This window comes from Fusarium odoratissimum (assembly GCF_000260195.1).
Source record: "Fusarium odoratissimum NRRL 54006 unplaced genomic scaffold supercont1.6, whole genome shotgun sequence".
Taxonomy (NCBI): domain Eukaryota; kingdom Fungi; phylum Ascomycota; class Sordariomycetes; order Hypocreales; family Nectriaceae; genus Fusarium; species Fusarium odoratissimum.
This window is the reverse complement of record NW_022158692.1, coordinates 903,907-931,698: the sequence shown is the minus strand read 5'-3', so window position 1 is coordinate 931,698 and position 27,792 is coordinate 903,907. Positions and strand designations below refer to the sequence as shown.

The window sequence follows — 27,792 nt, the reverse complement described above, 5'->3', positions numbered from 1 at the left end:
TCGGTCAAGTCTTAGTATCGCGACTTTTGACTTGGTGTTGTGATTATCAGACGGAAACGGCAGCTAGAGAACCGGATCGTGCGGGATATCCCACCCTTTTTCACCATCACGCGGACAGATCTCTTATCTCTATCTTACACTGCTGCCAACCAAGGAGCTTCACTCGCTCACTCACACTTGCAGGGCAATGCATTGATATTTATCGTAAACGCGCAATATGCACTGCATGTGCATATGTGCGTATGAGGAGGGGAACACTGGCATTGTAATACGGTCATGCTGGTGAAATGTCCATAAATAACTCGATGCAGATGGCGGTTCTGAAATGGCCTTGATACAGATCGAGTTTTATTGGAGGTCTGTATTTGAGTCAGTTTCACAAAACATCTTCGCTATGCAAACAACTTAAAGAGTCATGAGCTGTTTGATGCCTATTTGCGCCTTGGCTTGATTAACCACTTTAATGGAATCTTGTAAAATTAGGTAGCTTGCACCTACGTCTTTTGCTCGGTCCAGACCCAGGATTTCGGGTGCAGTTATCCCTGCCATTTCCTGCTGAATGGTCAACTCTCACTCGAAGTGCAAACATTTGAACTGTCTCAGCCATGCTGCAATATCACCGACCGCGTGCATTATAACCAATTATAGTGACATATCAGCAAACGACAAGAAAACACTGACATGAATACCCAATCCAGTGACCTTCACCTTCAAATCCAAGCTAGGATACTGTAACTCATACCCCAGCACTCGCTTCTCCCCGTCAGATCTATCCCCCGATCTCGCCAACTCTATTTCCTCACCTGAGATATCGCTTCAAACACTCACGCCAGTAATTCCACCATCTCCATAAATTACTCGAATGCGAAAATCTCGGACATCAATTCAAACCCCGAATCTATCTAACCATGGAGAGCACCTCGCTCGTGCCGTGTCGACTGGCATGTTCTCTACGCCAAGGGGTCCAGATCAGGCACTAGTCTTGCAGCGCCGAGGACGTCAGAATTGCCAAAGAGAAAATTCCAAAGGATGCTCTACAGCTTCTGCGTAAACGGGCAAGTCAAGATGAGCGACGTACGGGAGGGCTATCCTGTTTCGTCAGTGTAAGTTGAGATATTACGCAATTTATCATGTTTAAGGGCCTTCTTCCCACTTGTCTCTCGTCTTTTGGAACCTGTCACATTTGCAGTGGAAGAAGCAAAACAGGCCATCTTTGTGGAGTCTTTAATTGGATGTTGTATCCGGTTGTGCATATTCTCGTGATTTTTGTTTTCTCCCCCTCATCGAGTGAGGGAGTATTTATACTAGATGTTGTCCCGAGGAGTCGAGGCGCATTGTGATAGTTGGAAGAGAAACGGCAAAGACATGGGTGCTCACGATACAGAAGGTAAAAGGGCGAGTCCGAGGAGTAGTCCTCCATTACAAGAAAAGTCAGATCCGGCGGGGCATGATGAACAAGGTATGAGGATGGCATTCACGTTGGGGCATTGAGTGGATAGTGAATGTCTAGTTGAGATTGAAAGAGTCAGAAGACAGATGAAATGAGTCGCACAAGACAATCGTATGACAACTAACACCACTCCAGATACAGACACAACCCCCGATGATAACCAAGGCCTCTTACATGGCAACGCAGTAATCGAAGCCGGCGGCAGCGACGAAGACGGTGAATTCTCCGCTAGCGACTTTGATCCCGAAGATTCTTCAAGTCTTCGCTCCTCCTCAACATCCATAAGCTCCAGTATTCTCGAACACAGCTATCAAAACGGTCGTCGATATCACCGTTATCGCCATGGCCGATATCCCTTACCGAACGATGAGGCGGAGCAGAATCGTGAAGATATGCTTCATGCGATGATGTTGGAAGCCACAGATGGACGGTTATTTTATGCGCCGGTTCGTGAGAATCCGCAGAGGATAGCGGATTTGGGGACTGGTACGGGGATTTGGGCTATTGAGAGTATGTGAAGAGAATGAGTGACAGGGAATGATGCTAATGGTGTTAGTTGGTGAGAAATATCCGAGTGCAGAAGTATTGGGATTGGATCTAAGTCCAATACAACCGACATGGGTACCTCCAAACGTCAAGTAAGTCATACTCACATATACACATATTCTCAAATCTAACCTGTACAGATTTTATGTGGACGATATCGAAGACGAATGGCTCAACGGCGATGACTTTGACTTCGTTCATCTTCGCAACATGATCCCAATCCTCAAATCGCCTGTAACCCTCCTCAGGCAAGTATATGCGTAAGTCCGCCCCTTCTACGCCCAATACTCCTCTAATAATACCAGAAACATGAAGCCCGGTGCTTGGGTAGAACTCCAAGACGTAGATGGCCAAGTCCACACAGACGACAACAGCATCCCTGACGATTGGCCCCTGAAACGCTTCACAGAAATCATCCTCCAAGCATTCGCTCTCTACGAAACAAACGCACACGCCGCAGTATTCGGAGGCCAATATCTTGCTGAAGCAGGGTTTGTTAATATAAAACACAATTTTATCAAATTGCCATATGGGACATGGCCAAAAGACAAGTAAATCACACCACCTACGGAGAGAGTTGTTGCTAATGGTGTAAGGGTCATGAGATTGGTGGGCATGTATTATCGAACTGCATGTGAGGAATTCTTCCCGGCGATTGGGAATTTGCATTTTCCGCAGTTGGGATGGGGTAAAGATGAGATGGAGGTGTTTTTTGCAGAGTGTAGACAGTCCATGAGGGATCCGAAAGTTCATGCTTATGGGAAGATGCATTTTTGGAGTGGCCAGAAGCCATTGGATGCATAGAGTGCATTGATGATGGGATCTACAGAACCGCCATGAGAAATGTTGAAAGATCTATGTATCGAGGATCATGTTTGAGCGTCGGTGCCAGAAGAGAAGGACTGAACAGTATATGCTTCATGATTTATGCTATCAAATACCACTTTTAAACCCAACTCCAATCTAACCAGATATACATAATCTATTACATTACCTCCGTCCCTTCTTAGCCTTCTTACTTCTAGGCTCCTCATCCCCTCCCTCTGCATTTCTTCTCTTCTTCCTACCCTCCTCAAGCAACTTCTGCATACCCTCCGTAGCCTTGAACTTGGGATTCGAAGGATCAATAGCATACTCGTGACTCTCAAACACAGCCTTGAAACGATCATCGTCAACATCCATGCTAAAGTCCTCCTGCAGACCGCCGCGGGATTCTTTGGCCAGGGCCTTCTTTTTGGCTTTGCCCTTCTTCTTTTTGGCCTTCTCTGCGCGGACGATTTCGTTCATGTCGAAGTGGTCTAGGTGATCAGCTTGGTCTGCGTCCACGTCGGCCATGACCTTCTCGAGCTGCTTCTTCTGGGCTTTGTTTTCGGCCTCGGCGGCTTCGCGGGCTTCGCGCTTCTTGAGACGGTCGGCTTTGCGGATGGAGGTCTTGGAAGATGCTGCGGGGTCTTCGGCGGCAGTGAAGAAGGGGTCGTCGAATCCAAGGTCGTCGGTCTCGCCTGCAGGGACCTCGACATCCTCCTCTTCCTCCTCCTCGGCATCAGGGTCCTGGCCAGCACGCCGAGCTCGTGCAGCTTCGCGCTTCTTCTCCTTTCGCTCCTTTTCCTTTCGGATGTACTTCTCAATTGTTGTCTCCTCCTCGACTGTCTTCTTTGGTGCGCTCTCTGACAAAGCAGGCGTGAAAGTAATCTCCATGTCGCCTACGGGGGCGTTCTTGGAAGATTTGGTAGGTTCCTCAGATAGACCCAAGGCAGCGCGCATTTTTCGACGCGCCAACTCCTTCTTGGAAAGCTTGGGCTCATCCTCACCCTTCTCTTCTTCGACGACCTCTTCTTCCTCCACATCGTCGTCATCTTCGCTGTCGCTTGCCAAGTATGCGCGGAGATCGTTCTCTTCGATCTCGTTGCGACTACCACTAAAAGCGCGGTTGATGGATTCCTTGCGCGATGCCTCCTCAGGATGCATGTCCCAGGTAAGCTTGACCTTTGAGCTCTGAAGGGCGTTTGTCACGAATTCTACGGGCTTGTATGACTCGGGAACCTTTTCACACTCGTCTCTGGGCTCGTCATCGAAAGTGACATCGTCGGGAACGAATCGAAGATCGAGGAAGTTGGAGGATGACTGGTACTCTCGTCCATCGACAGCCTCGTAGAGCTTCTGCGCAACAGCTGGGCTTGAGCAGACCATGACGGCATAGTAGTATCGTAGACGGTCGAGCTGGTAAGATCGTAGCGCATCACTGTCGAAGTCCTGATCGTCACCCTCTTGGAGCAAACTCTTCTTGATTCGCTCGTCTCCATCCTCACTTTCTTCGTCGCTGTCATCCGAATCGTCGTCCGAGTCGTCCTTGGAGTTCTTGAACAATGCCTTCGGGGGTCCTTCAACTTCTTCCTGCTGCATGCGCTCCTTGCCAAATTCACTAGGGTATACTGAAATCTTGTCGATCTTGCCACCAGTCTCAGGAAGGAAACTGTTGAAGAGAGCCATGAGGTCAGTAGATTTGACGTGGTCCCAGTCAAGGTTGACAATGGCGATTCGATTCGTCACTTCTCCAGCCTCAACATCGTTTTGCTCATCTTGGAATCGCTGCATGTCTCCCTCGGTATCGACTTGCGCGCCACCTTCTTCTTCGTCGGAGTCGGACTCTTCCTCCTCAGAATCAGAGTCGTCTTCAGAAGATGAGAAACCACCGCCTCGGGCAGGGTCGTATTTCTCGTGCGCCTTTCGCAATTCTCGCTGAACGACCTCGTCATCCTCGACCTCGATGTCATCTTCCTCCTCTCCCCCCTCCTCCTCGTCTTCTTCTTCATCCTCCTCGCGGTACAACCTTTGTAGAGCCTTCTTCTTGGAATCCGATTTTACTTTTCGGCCATATCGGTCGACCTTGGCGGTAGCAGTGAACTCGTCATCTTTAAGCATGCGAGAGAATCGCTTGTCGATTGTGGTTTTTGTCTGCTTCTTCGAGGGCAAACGGAATCGGGGATCGGTCTCAAAGTCGGCAAATCGCTCATCAGCGATTTGACTCGCCGCAGGGGCAGCCTTTTTCGTTTTCTTGTCGTTTTTCATATTGTCTTGACGAAGCTAATTGTGATGAATTCGCGAAGCTTGCTTGAGTGGAGGGGCAGAAAACAGTTGGATTCAATTTTTTGGCGGTGAATCTTTTCTGCCATGGCGGTAAGCTTCTTCCGGTAAAGCGCCTCACAGTCGGCCATCGGTATTGCCAGGCGCCGCGCATTTTCCAAAAAATTTCCAGTGACTCTGGACTTGGACTTCGATTTTGGCTTGCGCCAACGATAAGGTCTAGAGAACGTCACCTCAATTCTCTTCATCTATATCGTCGCGACTCCATATAATGCCTCCCCATGCGCGAACTGGGCGAGCACCTAAGCCCCAAAAGAATGGTCGAACCGAGCAGCGCCAACAGAAGCGCAAGAGAGAACAAGAGGATCTCCAGCAACTTGAGCAACGAGTGAACGATTTGGTATGGGGATAAATTACGACAATCTCTTACTCTGGCTAATACGAATTCAGGACCCCAAATCGGATGAAATCAAGAACTTTTCCCATCTTCCTCTCTCTGTACCAACCGCCAGCGGCCTCGAGGCCTCACATTTCCAAACCCTTACCGATGTCCAAGCTCACGCCATTCCACTGGCTCTCAAGGGCAAAGATGTTATGGGAGCCGCCAAAACAGGAAGCGGAAAGACCCTCGCTTTTCTCGTTCCCGTTCTAGAAAAGCTCTACCGTGCCCAATGGACCGAATACGATGGACTAGGCGCCCTTATCATTTCTCCCACTCGAGAACTCGCGGTCCAGATCTTTCAGGTGCTTCGAAAGGTTGGCAGAAACCACGTTTTCTCAGCAGGCTTGGTGATCGGTGGAAAGAGCTTGAAGGAGGAAGCGGAACGATTGGATCGAATGAATATTTTGGTTTGCACACCCGGTCGAATGCTGCAGCATCTTGATCAGACAGCTGGTTTCGACGCCAACAACTTGCAAATCTTGGTTCTGGACGAGGCAGATCGCATCATGGATATGGGTTTCCAATCCGATGTTGATGCGCTAGTCGAGCATCTTCCCAAATCACGACAGACACTTATGTTCAGTGCCACCCAGAGTAAGAAGGTCTCGGATCTTGCTCGTCTCAGTCTCAAGGACCCCGAATACGTCTCTGTTCACGAAGCAGCGGCTAGCGCCACTCCTACAAGCCTCCAACAGCACTACATCGTTACACCTTTGACAGAGAAACTCGACACATTATATGGCTTCATCAAGGCTAATTTGAAGAGCAAGATTATTGTCTTTCTGAGCTCAGGCAAACAAGTTCGATTCGTATACGAGAGTTTCCGTCATCTTCAGCCCGGTATTCCTCTACTACATCTTCACGGCCGCCAGAAGCAAATTGCACGAATGGAGATTACAAACAGATTCACAGCTGCGAAGCAATCGTGTTTGTTTGCGACAGATGTCGTCGCGCGAGGAATTGATTTCCCTGCCGTTGACTGGGTTATTCAGGCCGATTGTCCTGAGGATGTAGATACATATATCCACCGAGTTGGAAGAACAGCTCGATACCAGAGCAATGGTCGAGCTGTGCTATTCCTCGACCCTAGCGAGGAGCCAGGAATGTTGAAGAAGCTTGAGCAGAAAAAGATTCCCATACAAAAGGTGAATGTCAAGGAGAAGAAAAAGAAGAGTATCAAGGATCAACTACAAAGCATGTGCTTCCAGAACCCAGATCTGAAGTACCTTGGCCAAAAGGCCTTCATCAGTTACACACGGTCAATTCATTTGCAAAGAGACAAGGATGTTTTCAAATTCAACAAACTAGATCTTGATGGCTTCGCTGCTAGTCTTGGTCTCCCTGGTACACCGCAGGTCAAGTTCAGAAAGGGCGAGGATATCAAGAAAATAAAGAATGCTCCTCGTGTTGGCATGTCTAGCGACTCTGAAATGGAAGAAGATGGGGAAAAGTCAAAGAAGAAGAATGAGGTGCGCACAAAGTACGACAAGATGTTTGAGCGGACAAATCAAGATGTTCTGTCAAGTCATTACAACAAGCTTGTGCTTGATGGCGATGAGAACGCGGATGATGACGACGGCGATTTCTTGTCAGTCAAGAGAGTACTGAAGGATGATGAGCTAGACGACGAGGCAAACAACGCTTTCAAGAGCACAGCAAAGGTCATTGATGGTCTAGGTGGTGAAGAACCATTTGTGGTCGACTCAAAACGTCGTGAGAAGGCTCTCAAGTCAAAGAAGAAGATGCTCAAGTTCAAGGGCAACTCAACCAAAGTCGTGTTCGACGAGGATGGTAACGCCCATGCTATCTACGAGCTCAAGGACGAGGACGACTTCATGGGAGAGGGTCCAGCCGAAGAACAGCGTCGCAAATTCGTCGAAGACGAGACGTCGCGCGTTCGCGAGGCAGATGTGGACGACAAAGCTCTCGCCAAGCAAAAGCGTCGCGAGAAGCGAGAAAAGCGCAAGGCTGCCGAGCGAGCAGAGCGCATGGGCATTGTATCAGACGACGACGGCGACGCACCCATGCTGCACAACGCAGACGACGGCGAAGATCCTCTGGCGCTTATGCGATCGCTGCCAATGGGAGGCGACAGGTCGGACAGCGAGGAAGATCGCGAGCCGCCCAAGAAGAGAGCCAAGAAGTGGTTCGAGGACGACTCGGAGGACGAGAAGAAGAGCAAGGGCAAGGGAAGGGTCATCAAGGTGCAGGACGAGCCGGAGACTTTGGAGGATCTCGAGGCGCTTGCTACTGGGTTGTTGGATTAAGGAGGTGGACAGGTTCGATACCCTTTGGAGCCTTGTATATAAGGATAGACAAAAGTTGCGAATTAAAATGCATAGGGTTAATGTTCAAATTCATCGTCTCGTGTATCTTATAAGAAGCTGTTAATTGTCATCAGAAAGGTCATGATTGAATTACAAGTAGCACCATTCTCAGCAAAAGCTATCCATTCCCATACCAGCTCCACGCTTCAATGCCTTGCATATATAATTCACACTCCCATACAAGAATATGTACATGAACCAATCAACTATCCCCAACGCCCAGAAAGCACATCGAAGTCTAAACTGCACCAACAGATATATTCATCCGTTGGTTTTTACACCAGCTATTCCACCACGTTTCCAAATAGCCGAACGCGGTAAAAGCACGTATGGTCTACCGCGCCGTAATTGCCCATGGATCGAACGACGATCTGGTCTGTGCCGATTCCGAGGTTGGAGAACTGATCTTTGATGTGCTGTACGTGAACGCCGTCGTTTAGCTCGTTTCCAACGTACTCAAAGTCGCTGATCTTGACGAATTGATCGGACAAAGGGACCGAGACATTGCGGTTAGTTGTGTCTTCTCTGAACCAGTTGGCTGTTATAGCAAAGACTTGATCACGCTCCATTTTGTCTTCGAATCTAGCAAAGACTTCGATCTGTCGCGGTCGAGCCAGTGGATCTGTCGTTGCGTTCTTATTAATGTGTTCGATCACGATGTCAGTGGGAACGACCAGATGGCCAAGGTGAACAGAGATTCTGGCACCATGGTATCGTCCGCTGCTATCGATGTCGTGAACTGAGCAAAAACAGTCTCCTTCATCTTGCCACGGGAGAAGTGCTGCCGCGGCAGGGAGAGGATGTACGCCAGAGACGCCACGCTTCAAGGCTTCTTTAGTAGCGACGCCCTTCTTCCATGGATCCCATACACCTGTCGTGAGAGCCTCATCAATGGTAGCCCCAGCGCCAACCGCAAAGAAGTTGACCTGGTGCTTGAGCCGCGTGTTCCAGTCTTCGTGAATCTTTGCCTTGGCACCAACTCCAAGGACTTCGTCTGATATAGTCTGGATAACAATCTCTCGAATGAGTTTCCTCATCTCAGCGTCCGATGTTCCCTGGGGAGCCATCAATTGCGCAGTACGAATCGACTCTTGAATATGAGTCAACATATCCGACTTTAGCTCTTGGAGCTCAGCTCGAACTGTTGCTTGGTGGGTTGCCAGTTCGTTCCCGAGATGTTTTATGAATTCGCTTCGAGTAACAACTGTCTGGTTCTGCTTGCCGAGTTGCTCATTGACAATCTGGGCGACTTTCTTGTCGAATCCAGCTCCTGACCCAGCAGCCTTTGTCTTGGCCATTGCCTTTTCAATGAGCGGTTCGAGAATCTTGTTGTTATTCTTGAACCATGTGTCCCAGAAAGCAGGCAGCTTCTCCTCGATGCCGCTGTCGACGACTTTCGTGAGCTTCGACTTGAAGTCTTTGTCTTTACCGAGTCCCGCCACGATAGCCTTCCACTGCTTTTCCGTGGAGATCTCGTAGTTTCCGCCCTTCTTCTTCATGTTCAAAAAGCTCCCACTCTCCTTCAGATAATCTTGAAGACCATGATAGAACTGTTGGGGAATAGACGGCTTTCCATTGATGGTTTCCATGGTGATGTATTGAGGGAGTTTCGCTTCCAGCTTCTCGAGACTTTTCTTCTGGTCACTGAGTTTTGATGTCAGCTTTTTCATTGCCTTTTTGACTTCATCCGTAAGTTCAATATTGTTAATGGGAGTTTCTGCGAAGACATCATGCTCATCGTCTCTGCTCCAGGGCGACCACGAGGGCAATGAGAACGATGGCATCATATCTCCAACGTTGTGAACAAAGCCAGAAGGGTTCGGTATGTGGAAACCACCTAAGCCAAAGTTTGGAATACTTGGTAGAGATGGTTTCACGGCTCCCATGCCCGAAACGAGGGAGACTCCCAAAAGCAAGCCAACACCGCCAATGAGAACAGCGTAGACCACTCTTTCGGTCCAAGAACCTCGGATTTGAACACCAGATAATCCGTCGAGAAGGTTGACGAAATGATCCATAATCTTATCGACCAACCATACCACAGACTGCAGATATGTCATTGGATTTAATAACTTCCACCAATCCGTAGGACCACCATTGTTGTATTGATCATCGTCAAAATCGTCAAAGTCATCGTCTTCACGCCGTCTCCAAATCAAGTTGAATGGCCAGAGTGTTAATAACCAAGCAATCTGTTCCCGAAACCATTGACGCCATGGCTCTATTTGGGGCGCTCGTTCTCTCTCAGCTCTCTCAGCTCGTTCACGAGCAATTTGATCCTCTGCTTCTTGGATTTCTCGCTGAATGTCCCAAACACGCTCTTGTGGATCATGGGGAATTTGACGGGCCTTTTCAAATGCGCTTGATTGCGAAGCAGACCTATTGATTCTAGAAAAAAGGCTCTGGCCACCGCTTGTTCTTTGATCTCTCCTCTCAGGAGCAGCGTTTCGAGATAGCTGCTGTGCCGGCTGTCGACGGATTGGGTTGGCAACTGTACGCGTAGACTTCTTTGTGATTGTACGTGTCTTGCTTGCGTTGCCTCCATATTGGATTTCGCTCTCGATGTCGTCTTCATCGCTCTCAGCAGAGCTTTCACTCTCCTCGCTATCTTCCACTACCGTAGGGTTTCGAGGCCGGGGCTGACTTTGTCGGGTTTTGTTTGGGGCTGGTGTATTCACCGTAGTCCTACTACGGGTAACAGGCGCAGCCCTCTCTTCCGGCTCATCTTCTTCTAGTTCACGCGATTTCTGCCATGTTTGTCTCGGTACTTGGAGTGACGTTTGTTGAGTATCCCTAGGTCTTCTGGGCTGGGTCTCAAGACTAGGTTGCTCGCGTAGACGAGATGGCTGTAAGCTGCGCTGTACAGACGTATCTCGTTGAGCTCGAGGGTTCGGGTTGGAGGCAGCAGGCTGCCTTTCAGTTCTTGCTATCAAAGGTGGCACCGATCCTATCGTTGCATCTTCGTAGTAGTCACTTTCCAACCCAAAGCTTCGTGAGCTATCATCATCTCTCCCAGTCGCTAATTGCTGAACAGCGACTGTTGCTGAGCGTGATGCATCTAATTCATGTTAGGATTTGTCGAGAGCAATGTCCATATCACTTACTGTCTCTTGATGGACCCGCATCATCTGCCCTTGCGGACGCTGCCCTTGGCTTTGCTGGTCGCACGAATTCTTCCTCATCATCGGCGTTATTTGCGAGGGCTTGATTGACGGCACTGCCCAAATCCATGCGCTGCAGACCAGCTCCCACCTTTGGTGGTGGCTCAGCACCAGAGCCATATGTGTACTGTCTCCGTGTGCTTGGCGTTCCTTGCAGAGCCGGTAAGTGAGGTCTCACCAACGCATTCGTCGACTCATTCGTGGGTTGTTGCTCGGGTTCCCGACTTGTGAGGCGGGTATTACGTCTACTGACTCTGGGAGGCATGGTTGAGGTGAGATGTGGAGGCTGAGTGAAGTTGGTATGAACAGAAAATTGAACAACAAAAAGAATCCAATCTGAAAGGGATTGCGCCCTTTTGTTTCATGAAAATCGTGTCCGTTGTCTTTGAGATGAGAGTGGGTGAAAGTGGTCGTTCTTTGTCGTCTGAGATGAAAATAGTAGCACTGACTTTGTGTCGACCATACAGACGTATCAAATCAGCGCCACCAAGTAGCTCCCCGCTTCTATTCGCGATTCACAAAGACAGGTTTGCCGTGTGCCAGCTTGACTGGCCAATCTAAGCGTTGAGATGTAGTCAAACACAACAAAGAAACATGTTGGTGGCGGTGAGATGAGCAAACAATGAATCTTGAAGGGTGCCGTCAAAAAGTTCGCGATAATGACAGTGCGATATTTTCGGTATCAGCGTTGAGATCTTTTTGCTGGGTTGTCGAAATGCGTCTTGCTTTTTTTGTCGATACTTCTTGTGATGCTATCGCGAAGATGCTGTATGCAGCCGACGCGATACGCGCCGAGGATTAGGCGGCGCGAATCGAGAGGCTGGTGTACGTAATCACGTGCACAGGCGTTGTACAAGTGCTTCTAAATCACAGCGAAGCAGCATCTCAGATTGGTTCAAGAAATGAAATTCTCAATTAGACGACCTCAGGCAGAATAACTCCTCTGTTAATCCTCAATTTACCACTAAACTCAATGTCAAATAAAGTGTGTCATCGTTCCATACTTCCGCCGCATCTAATCGGAACCAACTCAACTTCACTTAGTTATTACTGAAGAACCAAGACCGTCAAGTCCACAGTCCATCAAAGCCTAGACTATGGGCATAAGTGCTAGCTTGATCTCTGATTCGACATTTAATGAGGGATAGCATTGGTCATTCTTTAATATTCTCATTCCTTCAGATTCGCGGCCGATACGAGAAGTCATACGAAGTTTCAAAGTCGGGTTTAGCCATCGGAGAGAGCGCTATCAATGCATGGACATCTATCAAAGTTAGAGTCATTATTCATGAATGGACGACACCAAATTTTACTTCTCCATCAACTGCTGACGACAAGATGCATTGCTTTATGAAGCGCAGGTTGATTAATTACATCCACAGTACAACAGAGAATGTAAGAGATATAAGCATTACGAGGCCGGTACTCCACAAATACCCTGCCCGCCCACCATGATCGTCTGTTCGGTTCAGTTCAAGTCGGGTAAACCGCCGTCGTTGATACAAGGCAACGGCGTTGTATGGAGCGCATATTGTTAAACTCGATTTTGAGTGCAATCCATTCGGGCCTATGCCATGCTGCGATATTATTTGCCACTCATTCTCAATCGTTCGACTCATTCTCGTGAGATCCGATATCGACAGTCTAGTCGTCCTTGAGACTTCAGCCTCAAGCCCCGAATAATCCTCCATGAGGCATGGACATGTCAAGATCCTTGGAGTCCCACCGCCATTAAATTAGCAGCGTCAATCACATCAGCACGAACCCCCTCCTTCTAAATGAGCCCAAAAAAAAAGCTGCCCCGCCATCCCCGACATTTTCCCCCTACCATTCATTGACCTTTAACCCCGCCATCCCTCAACGCAACCCGCCTCCTCGACTTCTTTTTGCTTTGTGCTTTTTCACCGCAATCTTGAATCGCTCAGTCAGAACAAAGAAATCCACTGAAAATGCCCGTTGGAACTGTTCTCGTCACCGGGTACGCCACTCAATCATCCCTTGCGACACTGACTCCTACTATCTCCTCTTGGTCTTGGACATTGTCTTTGTTGTCGCAAGCTTCAGGACACGGATTATACGGTGTCGCATAAGACAAAGAAGCACCAGCTAACGATTGATCCTCCAGTGGTACCGGCTACATCGGCTCTTTCACCTCGCTCGCCCTTCTTGAGCACGGTTACGATGTCGTTATCGTAGACTCCCTCTACAACTCCTCAGAGGTTGTCCTCGACCGCATTGAGCTGATCTGCGGCCGTCGACCTACCTTCTACAAGGTCGATGTCACAGACGAGAAGGCCATCGACGAGGTCTTTGCCAAGCACCCTGCCATTGACAGCGTCATTCACTTCGCTGCTCTCAAGGGAAGTCACATGTCAACCGGAGCGATCATCCACGACTAACACCATCCAGGCTGTCGGCGAGTCTGGCGAGATCCCTCTCGAGTACTACCGTGTCAATGTCGGCGGCAGTATCTCTCTGCTCCGCTCCATGGAGCGCAACAACGTCAACAACATCGTCTTCTCCTCCTCCGCTACCGTCTACGGCGATGCTACTCGTTTCCCCAACATGATTCCTATTCCTGAGCACTGCCCCATTGGACCTACCAACACATATGGCCGCACCAAGTCCATGATCGAGGACGTTATTACCGACTTTATTAACGCTCAGCGAAGCAACCTGGAGAAGGCCGGTAAGGAGTTCAAGCAATGGAACGGTGCTCTGCTGCGATACTTCAACCCTTGTGGTGCTCACCCCACTGGTATCATGGGTGAGGACCCCGCTGGTGTTCCTTACAACCTTCTTCCCCTCCTTGGAAAGGTTGCTACTGGTGAACGTGAGAAGCTCTTGGTATTCGGCGATGGTGAGTTTTCCTAGCGCATAATTGCTGCGCAACTTCTAACATCTGGTAGACTACTCCTCTCGCGACGGTACTGCCATTCGAGACTACATTCACGTTGTTGACCTTGCCCGCGGCCACCTTGTCGCTCTTAACTACCTGCGCGAGAACCAGCCCGGTGTCAAGGCATGGAACCTGGGTTCCGGCCGTGGAAGCACTGTCTTTGAGATCATCAAGGCCTTCAGCAAGGTTGTTGGCCGCGATCTCCCCTACGAGGTCCGCCCTCGACGACAAGGAGACGTTCTCGATCTCACTGCCAACCCCACCCTCGCCAACAAGGAGCTCAACTGGAAGACCGAGCTCACCATGGAGAAGGCGTGCGACGACCTCTGGAAATGGGTCAGCAACAACCCCAAGGGTTACCGACAAGATCCTCCCGCCGAGATGGTTGAGGCTGTCAAGGCTTCCAAGGCTTAAAAATAGAAATAATGATGACCAAGGCCACCCTTGTGCGAGCAGGCCTCTCGCATTTCATGGACCGAGATGAAAAATTCTTAAAAGATTCATGTTTTTTGGTCATGGTTGAACCATCCATATAGCATTATAGACAGATAGCGCATTCAAAATAAAAATAAAAAGGCTAGACTTAATCGATTTTAATGAGCAACTTTCCAATCGTCTTTCGGCTCTCAATGTCCTGGTGTGCCTGTGCCACGTCCTTGAGGGGGTACACCTTGTGGATGGTAAGTTCAAGCTTCTTGGACTTGATGAGGTCGAAGAGCTCGGATGTGTACTTTTCGAGATCAGCTCGCTCGGAGACGTAGCCGTTGACTACGGGGCGCATCAAGCGAACGCACTTGGGTGTAAGTCGGAAGAGGCTCACGGGTTCCACAGCGCCGGACTGTGTTGTTAGTTTAGGATGTGAGAGTTGGTGAGATATCACTTACAGCGTTGCCAAAGGAGATGAGGTTACCCTTTGCAGCAATCATCTCAAGATCTCCATCGAAAGTAACCTTGCCCACACCATCAAAGATAACATCCGCACCATGACCACCAGTGATCTCCTTAACCTTTGCAACAACATCATCATGAGAGTTGATAACCCACTCCGCACCATTCTTCTTCGCAAGTGCAAGCTTCTCCTCTGAACTAGCAGTACCAATGACCTTGGCACCGACAATTCGGAGCAGCTGAACAAGCAGAGTACCTACACCACCAGATGCAGCGTGAACAAGGACCCATTGGCCAGCCTTGACTTGACCAGCTTCACGGATGAAAGTCCATGCTGTAAGACCCTGGAGATAAGCAGCGACAGCTTGGTCAGTGGGAACTTCGTCGGGGATTTTGACAGCGTCAGAAGCGTTAACAACACTGTACTCAGCGTAGGCGCCGACAGTTCCCATGAAGACCACGCGCGTACCGTTCTCAAACCCCTTAACAGAGGAGTGAGCGTCAACGACAGTACCAGCAGCCTCACGACCGAGGGTAAGAGGAAACTGGGGCGCTTTGTAGAGACCACTTCGGAAGTATGTATCGATATAGTTCAAGCCCGCAATCTGGTTCTTGACGAGGATCTGGCCCTCACCGGCTTTGGGAACAGCAACATCGTTGAATTCAAGGACTTCAGTGCCGCCGTTCTTGTTAATCTGAACGGCCTTCATCTTGGGAGGTACAGGCGCCATTGTTGCTGTTGAGAAGTGTGATGTTATTCTGGAGATTCGCTGGATTGGGATTTGGGTGAGTGGTTTTGATATGGTGCTGGTTCTGAGCAGGGAGCGTCGGAGAGGTTGAGCCATGAGGGTGAGTGTCGGGACTGGGGATTAATAATGTGTCGGGTCGGAAGAGGGCGGTTTTCGATGGAGGAGTGGTTCGGAGCTATGGCGGGGATTGGGGATCAGGCCCATGATGGCGGGGTAATGATACTGATGTGATTGCACGTCATGATTGCGGTTTCGGATATGAAGAGAAGAGAAGAGAAGAGAAGTTGATGTAAATATCTTGAATTATATTACAAGGTCGATATGCTATTAGATAGAGTGCTTACTCGATGTTGAGTAACTGGTGAGACTGGCGGTTCTATTGCTTACAGTTCCCCTTCTAGAAGGCAGATGGCATTGCTTAGACATGGAGAATCCTGCGTCTATCCTATCATATCTGCATCCAGTATTTACATATACAAGCACCCCATCGGCAGTTTCGCCTATGCTACTAGATTGAAATAAAACTCAATACTCATAAATTTGTCAGTTTATGTGCGATCTTGTCCACTGTATTGATTTAAACTGAGCTGTGCTGGTGGACGGCTAAGCTCTTACCCACATCACTTACACAGCAAGTATACTACCCTATAGCCCAGCTCTGGACATTAAAGATCATTATACTCAGTCAGTCTGGGGCCTGAAACGAACTTTAAATGCCTATCCATGCTTGCAGTGGAAATAATAAGGAACGTTCAGTCTCAGAAGCCAATTGTGATAAATCCGCTTAAGTATTACTGCATGACATTTAATGATATTCCCGGGCTCACAATGACATGGACAATGCTTCTCAGAGCTAGTCTTTACCATAGTTACAGATACGTGGATACTTTACGCCTGGAAGCGTGAGGATGTTCTCCTGTATCCTTATGCGCTCTTGTATAGCTAAAATACACCAGTGTCACAGCCCTTTAATCAGATGAATCTCGCGATGTCTCAGCCAACTTGGACTGGGTGGTCATGATTTAGATAGCCCTCTTCAATGGCTACCGAAATGACAACTTTATGATATCATGAATTTGAAGTATGTCGATTGGCTACTACTCCAACACAAATACCGAGTGTGGCTTTGCCAAAGCTTAGTTTGCGCGTTGCTTGTTTCAAGGCTGTTGCCAACTTACTTGACAGCTAATATGGGCACGTCAGGGACCAGGTCAGTTCTGAACCAGACCTGCATCTCGATTGTTGATCAGATCGTTATGCTAGTTCTCAATGGGTTAATACACGCGATGCCATTCATGTCATCTACTGATTTCTGCAGGCCAGTCTTGAACAGAGGATCTTGACTGTCAATTCAAGCATTTAGATTTAGGGTAAACGATTGAGTAAGCATAATTACAGTTACGCCTCCCTCAAGTCAATATACGGTGACACCGACTGAGTCAATCGGAAAATGAGACGATGACGAATTTGACGATAAGGAAGAGGGGAAGTAATTTTGTTGTTCCATGAGTTGTAAAAGAATGTTCGAAATGCTACCCCCAAAGGGCTTAGTCCTCGTCAACTACAACGTTGTTCCAACAGTTTGACTCAACTTCTAACGTTAATTCTAAGCTACACGAAACACGAGAAGGATTCTTCAAACATCAGCCCATTCACAACTCGTCTACAGAAGTTCTCACATTAGTCTCGAAAGAAAGTCTCAATTAGGCTGAGGCTACGCCAGCATACGCGTGGCCAGCTCTTCTTAGACGGAGGCGTCGGTCCAACCTCCTGACGGGTTTATTCTTAGGTGTCGCCCGAACTGGCCTGTTTACGGCCTAGCGATCGCCGCGAGAGATTTTCAGCCAGGGGTCGGGGCATTGGTTTCATGTGTCAGTGGCAGTCGGAGCAGATGTCATGACAGAGGATCGTGGCAGTGCAGGCGGCTTGGCATGAGAAGAGCTTCGCAAGCTCGTCCAGGGAGTGTCCCTGTGTGTGTGCGTCGGAGGATTCTTATTGAGGCCGGCTAATGTATTGAGATGTTCATTGGGGTAATTGGAAAGATATTGCAGTTGAATTAGTGATTTGCGACCATTGTTTCGTCCAATGCTGGGGTCAGTGATTATCATTAGACCTTGGGCCTCTATACGTCACCTCAATTAGAGTGCATGTTTTAGGGCGTTTACCTCAACGACAGGGCATCCACTCATACGATAACAGGCCGAGAACGAAGTGTAATTTACGTTAAACATTAGGCATTCTACACTGCCGAACTTGATGCGATCGCTTCCTTGAGTTTGGATAAGAGTAGCACAGGTCTATAATGCAATTGAACCTTGAAATCAAGACTACATTCAAGATATCAGGTCTTATTGGAGGCTCTCATGCCCAGTGAATTACACGATGTGACACCCAGACGTGTGTGGGGTGTTGCGGCTGTGGCTTAGTGCATACACAGTGGGGTATCACAGCCTTCAGGCTCCCCCCCGGCTTCAGGCATATTCTGTAACACTAAGAACCGCCTCCGACTGGACCTCACCTCGAGACAAAAGTCGAGGCCACTGCACACTCGGTCAAGCCAGGAAGTACCGGGTCGTGTTTTGTTTCCTCAATTGTACAATAACAATATCATCGCAGCCTTATGAGGGGCAGACTTCTCCTCAACCACGCATCATTCTTCCGTCTCATTTCGCATTCTTTCAACTGTCATCAGCTATTGCTACAACAAACACGCATTCATTATTTGATACCCAGTACAACACCGTCAGATTTACAGCATTCAAATCGAGTCCCAACCCGTCTTCCAACAGCTTATATCATCATTGACTCGTCTACTCGCCAATTCAAATGGTAGCCGCATCTTAAAATGAATTCCTCAACGGTTAACGCCCGACAGAGGCGAATTATCCAATTATCACAGCAATGGGGTTTCTCACTACCACCCAATGCCCCTACTCCACTCACGCGACCACCTCACCCAACCTCTTTCCGAACTCACGGCGATGATGAAGTCGCTGACGGCCTTCTGCAGAGGCGGTCCGCTGAAGTCGCACAACTGCGACCTAAGAGTGGCTTGTCGCGAGCCTTCTCATCGAGTAACCTGAAAAAAGGAAAGCATTGGGATACCAAAGAGATACTGAACGTGTTGAACTCTTGGGTCGACAGTTCAGGCTCGCCCGGTGTAGCCGAATCATTGATTGCGAAATTGGCTGCAGCCGGTGTCGACCTAGGTGGTATGCAGACACAGAAGCAGGGACTGTTAAACAGAAGAAAAAGTGTCGAGCATGGTCTTGATCGGACTCGCCTTCTAAAGTCCGCCATCGAACGAGACCAACTAGACATGGTACACGTGCTTATACCACATGCTGACCCATTGACCCTCGATATCTGTCTTCCAGCTGCGGCCCGAACCAGAAATGCACGAATCGTGGAGGTCCTATTGAGGTATGGAGCAAATGCATCGAACACTGCGGAAGGGCAGGACGAATTCCGCAAGGCGTGCTCTGTTCCAGCTTTATCAGAGATCGCATCGCTCATCCTAAGGTCTGATGGACGGCCGGAAGAAATATGCACATCGCAAGCGCTTACCGACGCCACAAGAGCACAATGTTTCGACACTGTTTTGCATCTGAGTCGTTCCACAGCAGACGGGAACTACAACAACGCTGAAGCTCTCAAGATCGCTATCAACGACCAGAGAAGAGATATCGCGATGGCAATTGCCACAGGAAACAAGCCACCTCAAAGTCCTGGCCTTGATGAGGCTTTCGAGCAGCTCATGAACAACACAGAATTGCAACCACGGTCGAAACTTGACTTTGCTGAGCTCCTACTTTGCTGCGGCGCCCAGGGTCCTATACTGGAAAGATCACTTGAAGTGGCGTGCGAAACACAGTTCTTTGAGATGGCTGACCTTTTGGCGTGTTATGGAGCTTCAATCGAGCACAACGACGCTTCTGCTTTGAAAACCGCCATTTCAAAGGGCCAAACCAGCCTTGTGGGCTCTCTTCTCAACGGATCGTCCAAGATTGATCCTGCATTGGCATCAAGTTGTGTCCCTCTGATTCCCGAGCATGCAGATTCTGGGACTCGACAAAATTTGCTACACTCCCTCCTCAGACGAGGAGCAAATGGCGATGTTCTGAACGATTGTCTCATTCTAGCTGCTAAATCTGGAGACGTTCATTCTGTAGAACTTCTACTCAACCCTCACTTTCGCGAGCCACCCAGCGGAAAGCAAAATGGGCAGGTAAAGCCACGCATTACTAACCGCCACGCTGTCGCATCGCCTGATTACCAGAACGGAGAGGCCCTACGTATAGCGATCTTAGCCGGAAATGCAGAAATGGCAGCCAAGATCCTCTTTGCGAGACCCTCAAACGAAACACTTACCGCAATATTTCCTCTAGTTAAGAGCCTACCCCCGTCGGATCGATATCGTATGGTTGAGATGTTCCTAAGGGGAGCTTTAACCGGCCCAGCTTTGCACAAGGCTCTTCAAGATGCAATCAGTGAAGACCCTTCGCAGAGAGACGACGCTCTGATCAATCTTTTACTCAAGTATAATGCGGACATCAACTATGACGATGGCGCTGGACTTACCCAAATCATAAATCAGATGGACCTGGGGTTATTCACCAAATTGATGCAAAACGCTTCTCCTCAGACAGCAGCTGCGCATGTCAACAACGTGATGAGTATCGATAACCACCAAATCAGGTACGAGATGATGTCAATGCTATTTAATGCAAGGGCGAGTGTCGCTGGACAACAGGTTGCAGAAGCTCTCCTTGCGAATATATCAGAAAAACCTGTTGACATGTCTCTTCTTCGACTTATCCTTGAACAAGGAAGACCAGACATCAACGGTCTCAACGGTCAAATTCTGCAGAAAGCCGCCCAAACCCCTGACCCCAAAGTTATTGATCTGATTCTGACATTGGGCAAGCACAACCATGACACCATCTCTGTTTGTCTTGAAGGACTAGCGAAAATCCCCTCGAGCGAGAACAAAGCGTGGAAGCTTGATGTTATCTTGACCAGATCACCCAAGAAGATCAACCTGGATGCAATGCTTGTGCATGAAGTCCAGACTCTTATCGAGGACACATCTGGCAATGCCTCTTTCAAAACACTGCAGAAACTTTTGGACCGCGGCGCCGATGTGAACGCTTTCCAGGCAAGGGCACTATGCAGTGCGGTGAAAGAAGCGAAGGACACGATAGTTGATACCCTGTTCGGCAGTGAGAGACCACCGACAGCAGCATCACTAGCATTCGCTCTTCCGCAAGCCCTAAATATCTTGGATCCTATGACCCGCTTGACTTTCACTAAGAGTCTAGTAGAATCTGGAGCCTCCCCTCGTGAAGTCAACAGAGCGTTGATCCATGCTATTAGCCATTTCACTACAGACGTCGCTTTGATCTGCGTTCTAGCCACTTATGCTGATGCGTCTGATGGAGAAGCCCTTGCACTCGCTGTTGCCAAAGAGTCAGTCGAAGTCTTGGATCTTCTTCTCTCACAGCTCAAGCATACGGACGAGACCAGAGATTCTTGCTTGGATCAAGCGATGAAGATCGCCGACTGGACGGTTCGTCTTAATATCTGCAATCGTCTGGCAAAATCTGGCGTTTCATCTCAAGCAGCCTCTAACGCTCTGCTTGTTGCGGCGAGGGATGGTGATTTGGAACTTGGAGATGTTCTTATTGCTCACGGTGCCAGTATTTCCACCAACGGAGGTCAAGCTATTATTGAAGCATGTCGCGGTGGTTCCGTTGAAGTTCTTGATGTGCTTCTCAAGTCCAATGCCGATACCCAGAAGTTGACATTGGAGCGTGGATTCCAAGCTGCGACTGAGGTTAGAGATTTGAACAAAAGGGCAATGGTCTTTCAGCGCCTCCTCAAGAGGGGTGTTTCTGGAGAGGTTGTCGACATTCAGCTCGTTTCAGCTGCAAAGTACGGCGAAGAGGGTCATGAAGTGCTGCGTGTTTTGCTGGCAGCGGGTGCAGACCCCAACTACAGTAACGGTGAGGCAGTTGTGGCGGCAACCCGAAGTGCCTTTGTCGGTAGTCTTGAGTTGCTGTTGGGATTATGGCACGAGGGTGGCAATCAGGTAAGTTTGACAAGTCGTTTGGAGACGCTATCGCTAACGTGTTTGTAGAAAAAGGCATCGCCTCCTACTTTGGTTAGGGCCATGAAGGCAAGCTGGAAGCTTAACCAAGATACCAGGCTGCATATAGTCCAAGATCTGATGAAAGCAGGCATGCCAGCTGTGGATGAAGTCCACATCGCCTTGAGTAAGGCGGTTGGTGAAGACGAACCAGATGAACGACTTATCCAGGTCTTGCTTGACTCTGGGGCATCGCCGTTCACAAACGGTTGCTTTGCCCTCACCCAAGCTGTGCAAGGCGTGAAGGTTTCGGCACTAGATCTTCTCCTGGGTAGTAAGATCGATGAGGACGAGATACTCAAGCTTTTCGAAAACGGATTCTCCGAGACACAGTTCAGCACATGGTTCTCCCCGAACGGTCTAGAGGTTGCAAAAATGCTTCTGGCGAAAGGGGCTAAGGGAGTGGCTGTCAGCAGTGCTCTGGTGCAGGTGATGAAGAATAGCACAGACGAGACAGAGTCATTGGCTGATGAATTTGTTGATTTGTTTGTCGCCCATGGAGTTGATATTGACTTTGAGAACGGAGAACCTCTGATTTCCGCGGCATCAAAGGGTAATGCCCATTGGACAGAAAGGCTGCTTGCTTGCAAGCCATCACCACAAACTCTCACGCTTGCTTTTGAGCGTGTGTTTGATACAGCAAGGTCACCCGATGAAGTACTGAAGCTGTTTGAACTTTTCTCAGGATATCGCGATGGAGAGGTTGGACTGGACGTCATGACACGCAGTGCTGGGTCGGATCCGATCCTCATCAAGGCGATTTCGCAGTATCCTAGGTCGACTGAGCTGTTGCAGACGTTGTTGGATGCTGGTTTCTATCATGATCAGACAACAACATATCGTATCCACGACAGCGTGGAGGAGCCTGAAGAGGTGACGGTGCTTGCCTGGGCAATTGCTCAGCCACAGAAGAAGGTCAGCTCGGCACTGATTAAGATGCTGATCGAGCGTGGTGGTAAGTCTTTAATCGTTTGCTCATCGCAGACTCATCTCTAACATTTGTAGCGAACGTCAACTTCGAGACAACAATCAGCCGATCCACCCCTCTTATGATTGCTATCCAAGCCCGTCGACCAGATATAGTTAAAGAACTACTTCTCGAAGGAGCGAACGCCGATATTACCGATGCCATGGGCAGAACACCTCTTGCGATGGCCACCGATATTGGCGGTGAGCTGTCGACTCGCATGATGGGCAACTTACTGGCATTTGATCAATCGAAAGATGATGGATCACTACACAACTCCGCCAGAGAACTCAACTTTGCAGCAGTATCAGTTCTAGTGGAACATGGTCATCATCCCGACTTCCCTAGTCCACTACACGATGGAAGATCCGCTTTGGGTGAAGTCTGTCGCCATGGAGCAGGGTCTGGTAAAATGACTGCAGATGCAGAGAAGCTCATGCAGAAGGTGATGATTTTCTTGATTGACGCTGGCTCAGATTTGACCTTGCAGTCGCATGGGAAGTCTCTGCTTCTTCTTTGCTTCGACTCTACAGATCCTATTGCAACTACTCGCAGTTTCTTGAAAGTGGCTATGTGGAAGGAGATCAACAAACCGTTTAATCATTACACTGATGGCGAGTTTACATATTCTCCGACAATGTACGTCAGCAAAGTGATGCCTGAATCGGATACTCGAGACCAGCTTCTCAGCCTTCTTCGAGCGAATCGAGCAGTGGATGTATATTACGCCAACTCTGGAGACCAACCTGACGATGCAGTCGGTCTCCCTAATGATATGGTAGTCCAAGAACGCGAAAGAAAAGCCAGACTACGACGACTGGCACTCGAGACTGAAGACCATGCTATTGCGCTCGCGCGAGCAAAGGAAGTGGCCAGTGTGGAGAGAGAGATCTGGAATCACAAAGCAGAAATTGAGGATGCCCGTCGTCGTAGACTCCACAACGAGGACATCAATGCAACACGACAAAAGGCTGATCTCGAAGAATCGCTCTTCCACGCAGCTGTCAAGAGACGACAGTTGGAGCAGAGCAAAGTGACGCAGTCCAGTCTTGAGCGTATCCAACAAGTCGCCGCAGCTGAACTCCTAGCCGAAGAGACCAGACAACAGAAGATGATAGAGTGGGAATCTAAATTGAACTCTGAACGAGCCGGTAATGCGCAAGCACTTAGTAGTCTACGCATCAGTGAGCGTGAAGAGTTGGAACGCATCGAACGAGGTGCAGATGAGAGAGTCAAGAGGAGACTCGAGGCGCAGAAAAAATTGGTTGAGACACAGGAGAGATTGGCAAAGAGACTTGCTTCCGGACCTGGAGGGGGAGCAGATGCCAGGAGGCAGATTGGATACGTGGAAGAGATTAATTAACCCTTCTGGATTCAACATTAGCATCACTGGCAGGTTGGGGGGATAGGCGTTGGGTGTTTTTGTTATCAGATACCTATTATAGCTTATGATGAGATGATACTTCTTTTTTCCAAGACTGAACTTAAATGATCTGTGAAAAGCCCGTGAAGGTAAGATGATGATACAGCCCAGAAGTTTGACAGTATCGCAGGCTGTTTTCTATTATACATGTCTAAGGAAATTCGTAGAATCAACCATTCTCATGATTTGCTATTCACGATCAAGCTTTAATTTCAAAACTGCTATGTTCGGAAAGGCAGCAACGTCAAATGACATACACAAGTAGGGAAATATACCAGACACCTCTGAACTCTGTGGTCTGATTATTGACAAGCGTACAGGGAACAGTCACGGTTGATCATGTAGCTAAGGAACATGCCAAAAGAATAAGCAAATATCTTAGTTTCAGTCGAGTCTCCGTCAACTGATATCTTGTTTGTACAAACGTAGTGGCTGAACTCCATACCGACTGATGACCGTAACACGCTTTAGCAAATCCACAGCTTCGATAACACACAGATATATCCCTTCCAGTAATAATCCCAAACAACAAATACCGTCAGCAAATAGTAGTACACCTGTATAACACTTAATCCTTTCGCGCCATCTTGATAGAATCAGCACCAGTTTCCACAACACGGAAAGCATCAGCGTCGCCCTGTCCGCTTGCAGCCTTCTCATAAGCTGCCTCACTCCTGTCGCAGAGAATATCGAGATCAGCGTCACTGAGGACTTCTTCGCCCCCCGAGGCCTTGTATACTTGGCCATCCTTCAGAAGCAGAGCGCGGAGCGACTCAGGGTCGATATCTTCGTGGAGATCCATCTTTTGACCCATTGACTTGAAGTTACCCTTCTTGATGACGAGTTTCTCAAGTCGACGCTTGGCGTCGGCGGAGTTGAGAAGAGTTTCCTCGACTGTGTCCTTCGTAGCAAGTCGGAATACAACTACAGGGCGGGTTTGGCCGATACGATGGCAGCGGTCTTGAGCTTGAAGATCCTGTTGGGGGTTGAAGTCTGAGTCAAACAGAATGACTGTGTCGGCTGATGCAAGGTTGATGCCCTGACCACCTGCACGAGTAGAGAGCAAAAAGATCTTGTACTCGGGATTGCTGTTGAAATCAGCGATTTGAGTACGTCGACTATCTTGCGCGACAGAACCGTCGATACGACAGACTTTCCAGCCGCGGAGTTCACGGCAGTAGTCTTCGAGGATGTCAAGCTGTGTTGTGAACTGCGAGAAGATGAGGACCTTGTGGTCGTCTTGGAATAAACGGGGTAGCAAGCGATCGAGAAGAAGCATTTTACCGGAAGCAGTGACTATGGAGTCATCGACAGGTAGATCTGCGGAGGCGATCCAAGGATTGTAGAAATTGTGAGGTGAGTTGCAGACAAGTCGCAGCTGTGCCAGGGGGTTGCCCAGCTTCTTCTGCGAAATTTGTTTTTCTGAGTCACGTCAGTAGATGCTCGAAACATATATAAGAGGCTGACTTACTGGCAAGCTCAAATGCCTTGGCACGTTCGCGCTCCTCTGGTGTCAAAGACACCTGATCACTCAGGTCCTCATCGTCAGAGACCATCTCCTTGGCCAACTTTGCTTCAAATTCATCATCCGACATCTTCTCCTCATCTGAACCAGCATCTTTGTAGGTTCTTGTCTTTCTTGGTCGTCCACGAGTGCTCACTGGTGTTGACTGGCGAGTTGACTTTGCGCTTTTTGGCTCTGGCTCCAAAGAAGCGGGAGCACCCTTTCGTTTACCTCCAGATTTGGGTGTCACAGGTGCTTCCTCAGGCTTTGGGTTTTTGCGTGGCCTGCCACGACCGCGCTTAGCCATCATGACCGAAAATGCATTGGCTGCTGGCTCCTCTGGTTCGACCTGCTTCTTACGCGGGGATTCACGAACAGGGAGTGTCATGGTCTTTGGTGCCGCGAGGCTGCTTGATCGGGATGATTTGGTGCTTGCTTCGGCCGATTCGGTGCCGTGGATCTTTGCATAGACCTTGTCTTCTAGATACTGTCGGGTATCGACCTTTTTGTTGGTAAGCACGTTATAAAGATCTGTTTGTTCCTTTGTCATGGGAGCGAAGAGCACGTATTCTCTCTTCTTTGGCAGGTAGGCAGCAACATCCTGCTTGATACGCCTCAGAAGCATTGGCTGAAGAATGAGGTGAATCTTCTTTACGAGCTCTTGCTTCTTTTGATCGGCAATGAACTCCTCTGTACCCTGTTCATCTTCGAGATCAGAGAAGTCGAACCACGACTCAAAGGCCTCCCAGTCTGTAAAGATGTTGGGCAACAAGAAGTGGAGTAGCGACCACAGCTCTTTCAGGTTATTTTGAAGAGGCGTTCCGGTAATGAGCAGACGGGTGGCGGATGAGAACTGACGAAGCTGCTGGAACAGTTTGGCGTCTGCATTTTTCATGCGATGACCTTCATCCTAAGCATCATGTTAACCTGGTGTAGGTGAGAATGAGGCAATGAGACTTACGATGATGATAAATTCCCAGTTGATTTTCGAAAGGTTGTGCTGATCTCTGAGAACCATTTCATAAGACGTACACACCACGGGGAATTTGGTGGTGGGGCGGCCAGCCTTGAGATGCTTCAGCATTTGGGTCCTGAAGATCTTCTCACGGTCATCTTTGTTGCCATGATACATGATGACAGGGATGGAAGGCGTCCATTTGTGAAACTCATCCATCCAGTTTGAGAGTGTACTCAAAGGAGCGACGATCAAATGAGGGCCGAGATAATTCTCCTGCTCACGGAGCAGCGCAATCAAGGCGATGGTTTGAACAGTTTTGCCTGGAATAAGTCAGTACTCAGGAGATACTCCTAAAGTGAAAGCAAAACTTACCAAGGCCCATCTCATCGGCTAAAATACCAGACATGCCCTGAGAACAAATCTCGTACATCCATGTTAAACCTTCAAGCTGGTAATCTCGCATGGTCCCGTTGATCATACACTTGGGCTGCTGAGCCATCTCCAAGCTATGCTCACCAAGCGTCTTGCCATCAAGACTGCTACCGACTCGGCCCAACACTTGAGTCTTTTTGGTAAGGATATCAGAGAAAGCAGCTGACTTTGCGAGCAAGTCATCAAGTTCTCTAGCCTTGGCTTCACGCTCAGACTTTGTCTCTGCCTTCTTCTTTTTCTTCCTCTTCAGCATCGCCTGTCGTCGCTTCTCCTCATTTCTCTCATTCTCTAGACGAGCCTCCTGCTCCTCCTTGATAAGCGCATCGTCGGCACCTTCAAGATCATCCTGCTGTTCCGATGGCGGCGAACTCGGAACACTTGTGGGCAGCCGTGAGTTAGAACGAGCTGAGCTAGAGTTGCTCGGCGACTTGGGTGCCGCCATGTTTAAAATGATATTATAATGATGTGTAAAAGAATGAGTAAACAAGAATATAAAGAGAAAAAGGAGCGTCAGGGGCCGAGTCGAGCTCAAGGTTTGTTTGGCGGTTTCGGCGATCCGATCCGCTAGTGAGCAGAATGATGTAGTTGACTCGCCTCAAATCGGGGCGAGAAAAAAGAAAAGGGAGAAATTTCTCACGGGAAGTACAAAAGGGGCCTAAAAAACGAAGGCCCGAGTATTAACAACGATTCAAAGCAATTGATGTACAGTGTACAAGTTGATTAATTGTATCGTTTCTCAGAGACAATGTCGTCGCCGAGTCTTCAGCTTTGACAATAGAAGAGACAAAGGGCGTACCGCGTAAAGGAGCAAACG

At 48.8% G+C, this 27,792-nt stretch overlaps 8 protein-coding genes across 11 annotated transcripts; 4 read left to right on the top strand and 4 right to left on the bottom strand.

Annotated features, from left to right (window-relative positions):
• Nucleotides 1-605: 605 nt before the first annotated feature.
• FOIG_04963 (uncharacterized protein) lies at nucleotides 606-5,111 on the top strand. Of its 4 annotated transcripts, none has more exons than XM_031203299.1 (6): nucleotides 606-1,103; nucleotides 1,586-1,960; nucleotides 2,007-2,088; nucleotides 2,137-2,256; nucleotides 2,302-2,547; nucleotides 2,593-5,111. In XM_031203299.1, the coding sequence occupies exons 2-6, from the start codon at nucleotides 1,843-1,845 to the stop codon at nucleotides 2,798-2,800; spliced, it is 774 nt and encodes a 257-aa protein (XP_031066878.1). In that variant the 5' UTR covers nucleotides 606-1,103; nucleotides 1,586-1,842; the 3' UTR covers nucleotides 2,801-5,111. The 4 variants fall into 4 exon arrangements, with proteins under 4 accessions (XP_031066878.1, XP_031066875.1, XP_031066876.1 ...); XM_031203296.1 differs by having other exon boundaries at nucleotides 606-1,459; XM_031203297.1 differs by having other exon boundaries at nucleotides 606-1,960.
• FOIG_04964 (uncharacterized protein) lies at nucleotides 2,842-5,105 on the bottom strand. Its single transcript, XM_031203300.1, has one exon. The coding sequence runs from the start codon at nucleotides 5,063-5,065 to the stop codon at nucleotides 2,987-2,989; it is 2,079 nt and encodes a 692-aa protein (XP_031066879.1). The 5' UTR covers nucleotides 5,066-5,105; the 3' UTR covers nucleotides 2,842-2,986.
• A 144-nt stretch (nucleotides 5,112-5,255) lies between the features above and the next one.
• FOIG_04962 (ATP-dependent RNA helicase DBP4) lies at nucleotides 5,256-7,892 on the top strand. The gene is made up of 2 exons (XM_031203295.1): nucleotides 5,256-5,480; nucleotides 5,531-7,892. Exons 1-2 carry the CDS (start codon nucleotides 5,352-5,354, stop codon nucleotides 7,787-7,789), a joined length of 2,388 nt encoding a protein of 795 aa, XP_031066874.1. The 5' UTR covers nucleotides 5,256-5,351; the 3' UTR covers nucleotides 7,790-7,892.
• On the bottom strand, nucleotides 7,837-11,773 carry FOIG_04961 (uncharacterized protein). Its single transcript, XM_031203294.1, has 2 exons — nucleotides 10,954-11,773; nucleotides 7,837-10,907 (listed from the first exon to the last, which is right to left on the bottom strand). Exons 1-2 carry the CDS (start codon nucleotides 11,273-11,275, stop codon nucleotides 8,134-8,136), a joined length of 3,096 nt encoding a protein of 1,031 aa, XP_031066873.1. The 5' UTR covers nucleotides 11,276-11,773; the 3' UTR covers nucleotides 7,837-8,133.
• An 836-nt stretch (nucleotides 11,774-12,609) lies between these two features.
• FOIG_04960 (UDP-glucose 4-epimerase) lies at nucleotides 12,610-14,521 on the top strand. The gene is made up of 3 exons (XM_031203293.1): nucleotides 12,610-12,988; nucleotides 13,136-13,870; nucleotides 13,920-14,521. Exons 2-3 carry the CDS (start codon nucleotides 13,288-13,290, stop codon nucleotides 14,321-14,323), a joined length of 987 nt encoding a protein of 328 aa, XP_031066872.1. The 5' UTR covers nucleotides 12,610-12,988; nucleotides 13,136-13,287; the 3' UTR covers nucleotides 14,324-14,521.
• On the bottom strand, nucleotides 14,319-15,804 carry FOIG_04959 (NADPH2:quinone reductase). The gene is made up of 2 exons (XM_031203292.1): nucleotides 14,794-15,804; nucleotides 14,319-14,747 (listed from the first exon to the last, which is right to left on the bottom strand). Exons 1-2 carry the CDS (start codon nucleotides 15,640-15,642, stop codon nucleotides 14,493-14,495), a joined length of 1,104 nt encoding a protein of 367 aa, XP_031066871.1. The 5' UTR covers nucleotides 15,643-15,804; the 3' UTR covers nucleotides 14,319-14,492.
• Nucleotides 15,805-17,880: 2,076 nt separating this feature from the next.
• FOIG_04958 (uncharacterized protein) lies at nucleotides 17,881-24,145 on the top strand. The gene is made up of 3 exons (XM_031203291.1): nucleotides 17,881-21,637; nucleotides 21,686-22,649; nucleotides 22,700-24,145. The coding sequence occupies exons 1-3, from the start codon at nucleotides 18,392-18,394 to the stop codon at nucleotides 24,022-24,024; spliced, it is 5,535 nt and encodes a 1,844-aa protein (XP_031066870.1). The 5' UTR covers nucleotides 17,881-18,391; the 3' UTR covers nucleotides 24,025-24,145.
• A 258-nt stretch (nucleotides 24,146-24,403) lies between these two features.
• FOIG_04957 (uncharacterized protein) lies at nucleotides 24,404-27,745 on the bottom strand. The gene is made up of 4 exons (XM_031203290.1): nucleotides 26,919-27,745; nucleotides 26,550-26,866; nucleotides 25,556-26,498; nucleotides 24,404-25,506 (listed from the first exon to the last, which is right to left on the bottom strand). Exons 1-4 carry the CDS (start codon nucleotides 27,418-27,420, stop codon nucleotides 24,653-24,655), a joined length of 2,616 nt encoding a protein of 871 aa, XP_031066869.1. The 5' UTR covers nucleotides 27,421-27,745; the 3' UTR covers nucleotides 24,404-24,652.
• Between the last annotated feature and the right edge of the window lie 47 nt (nucleotides 27,746-27,792).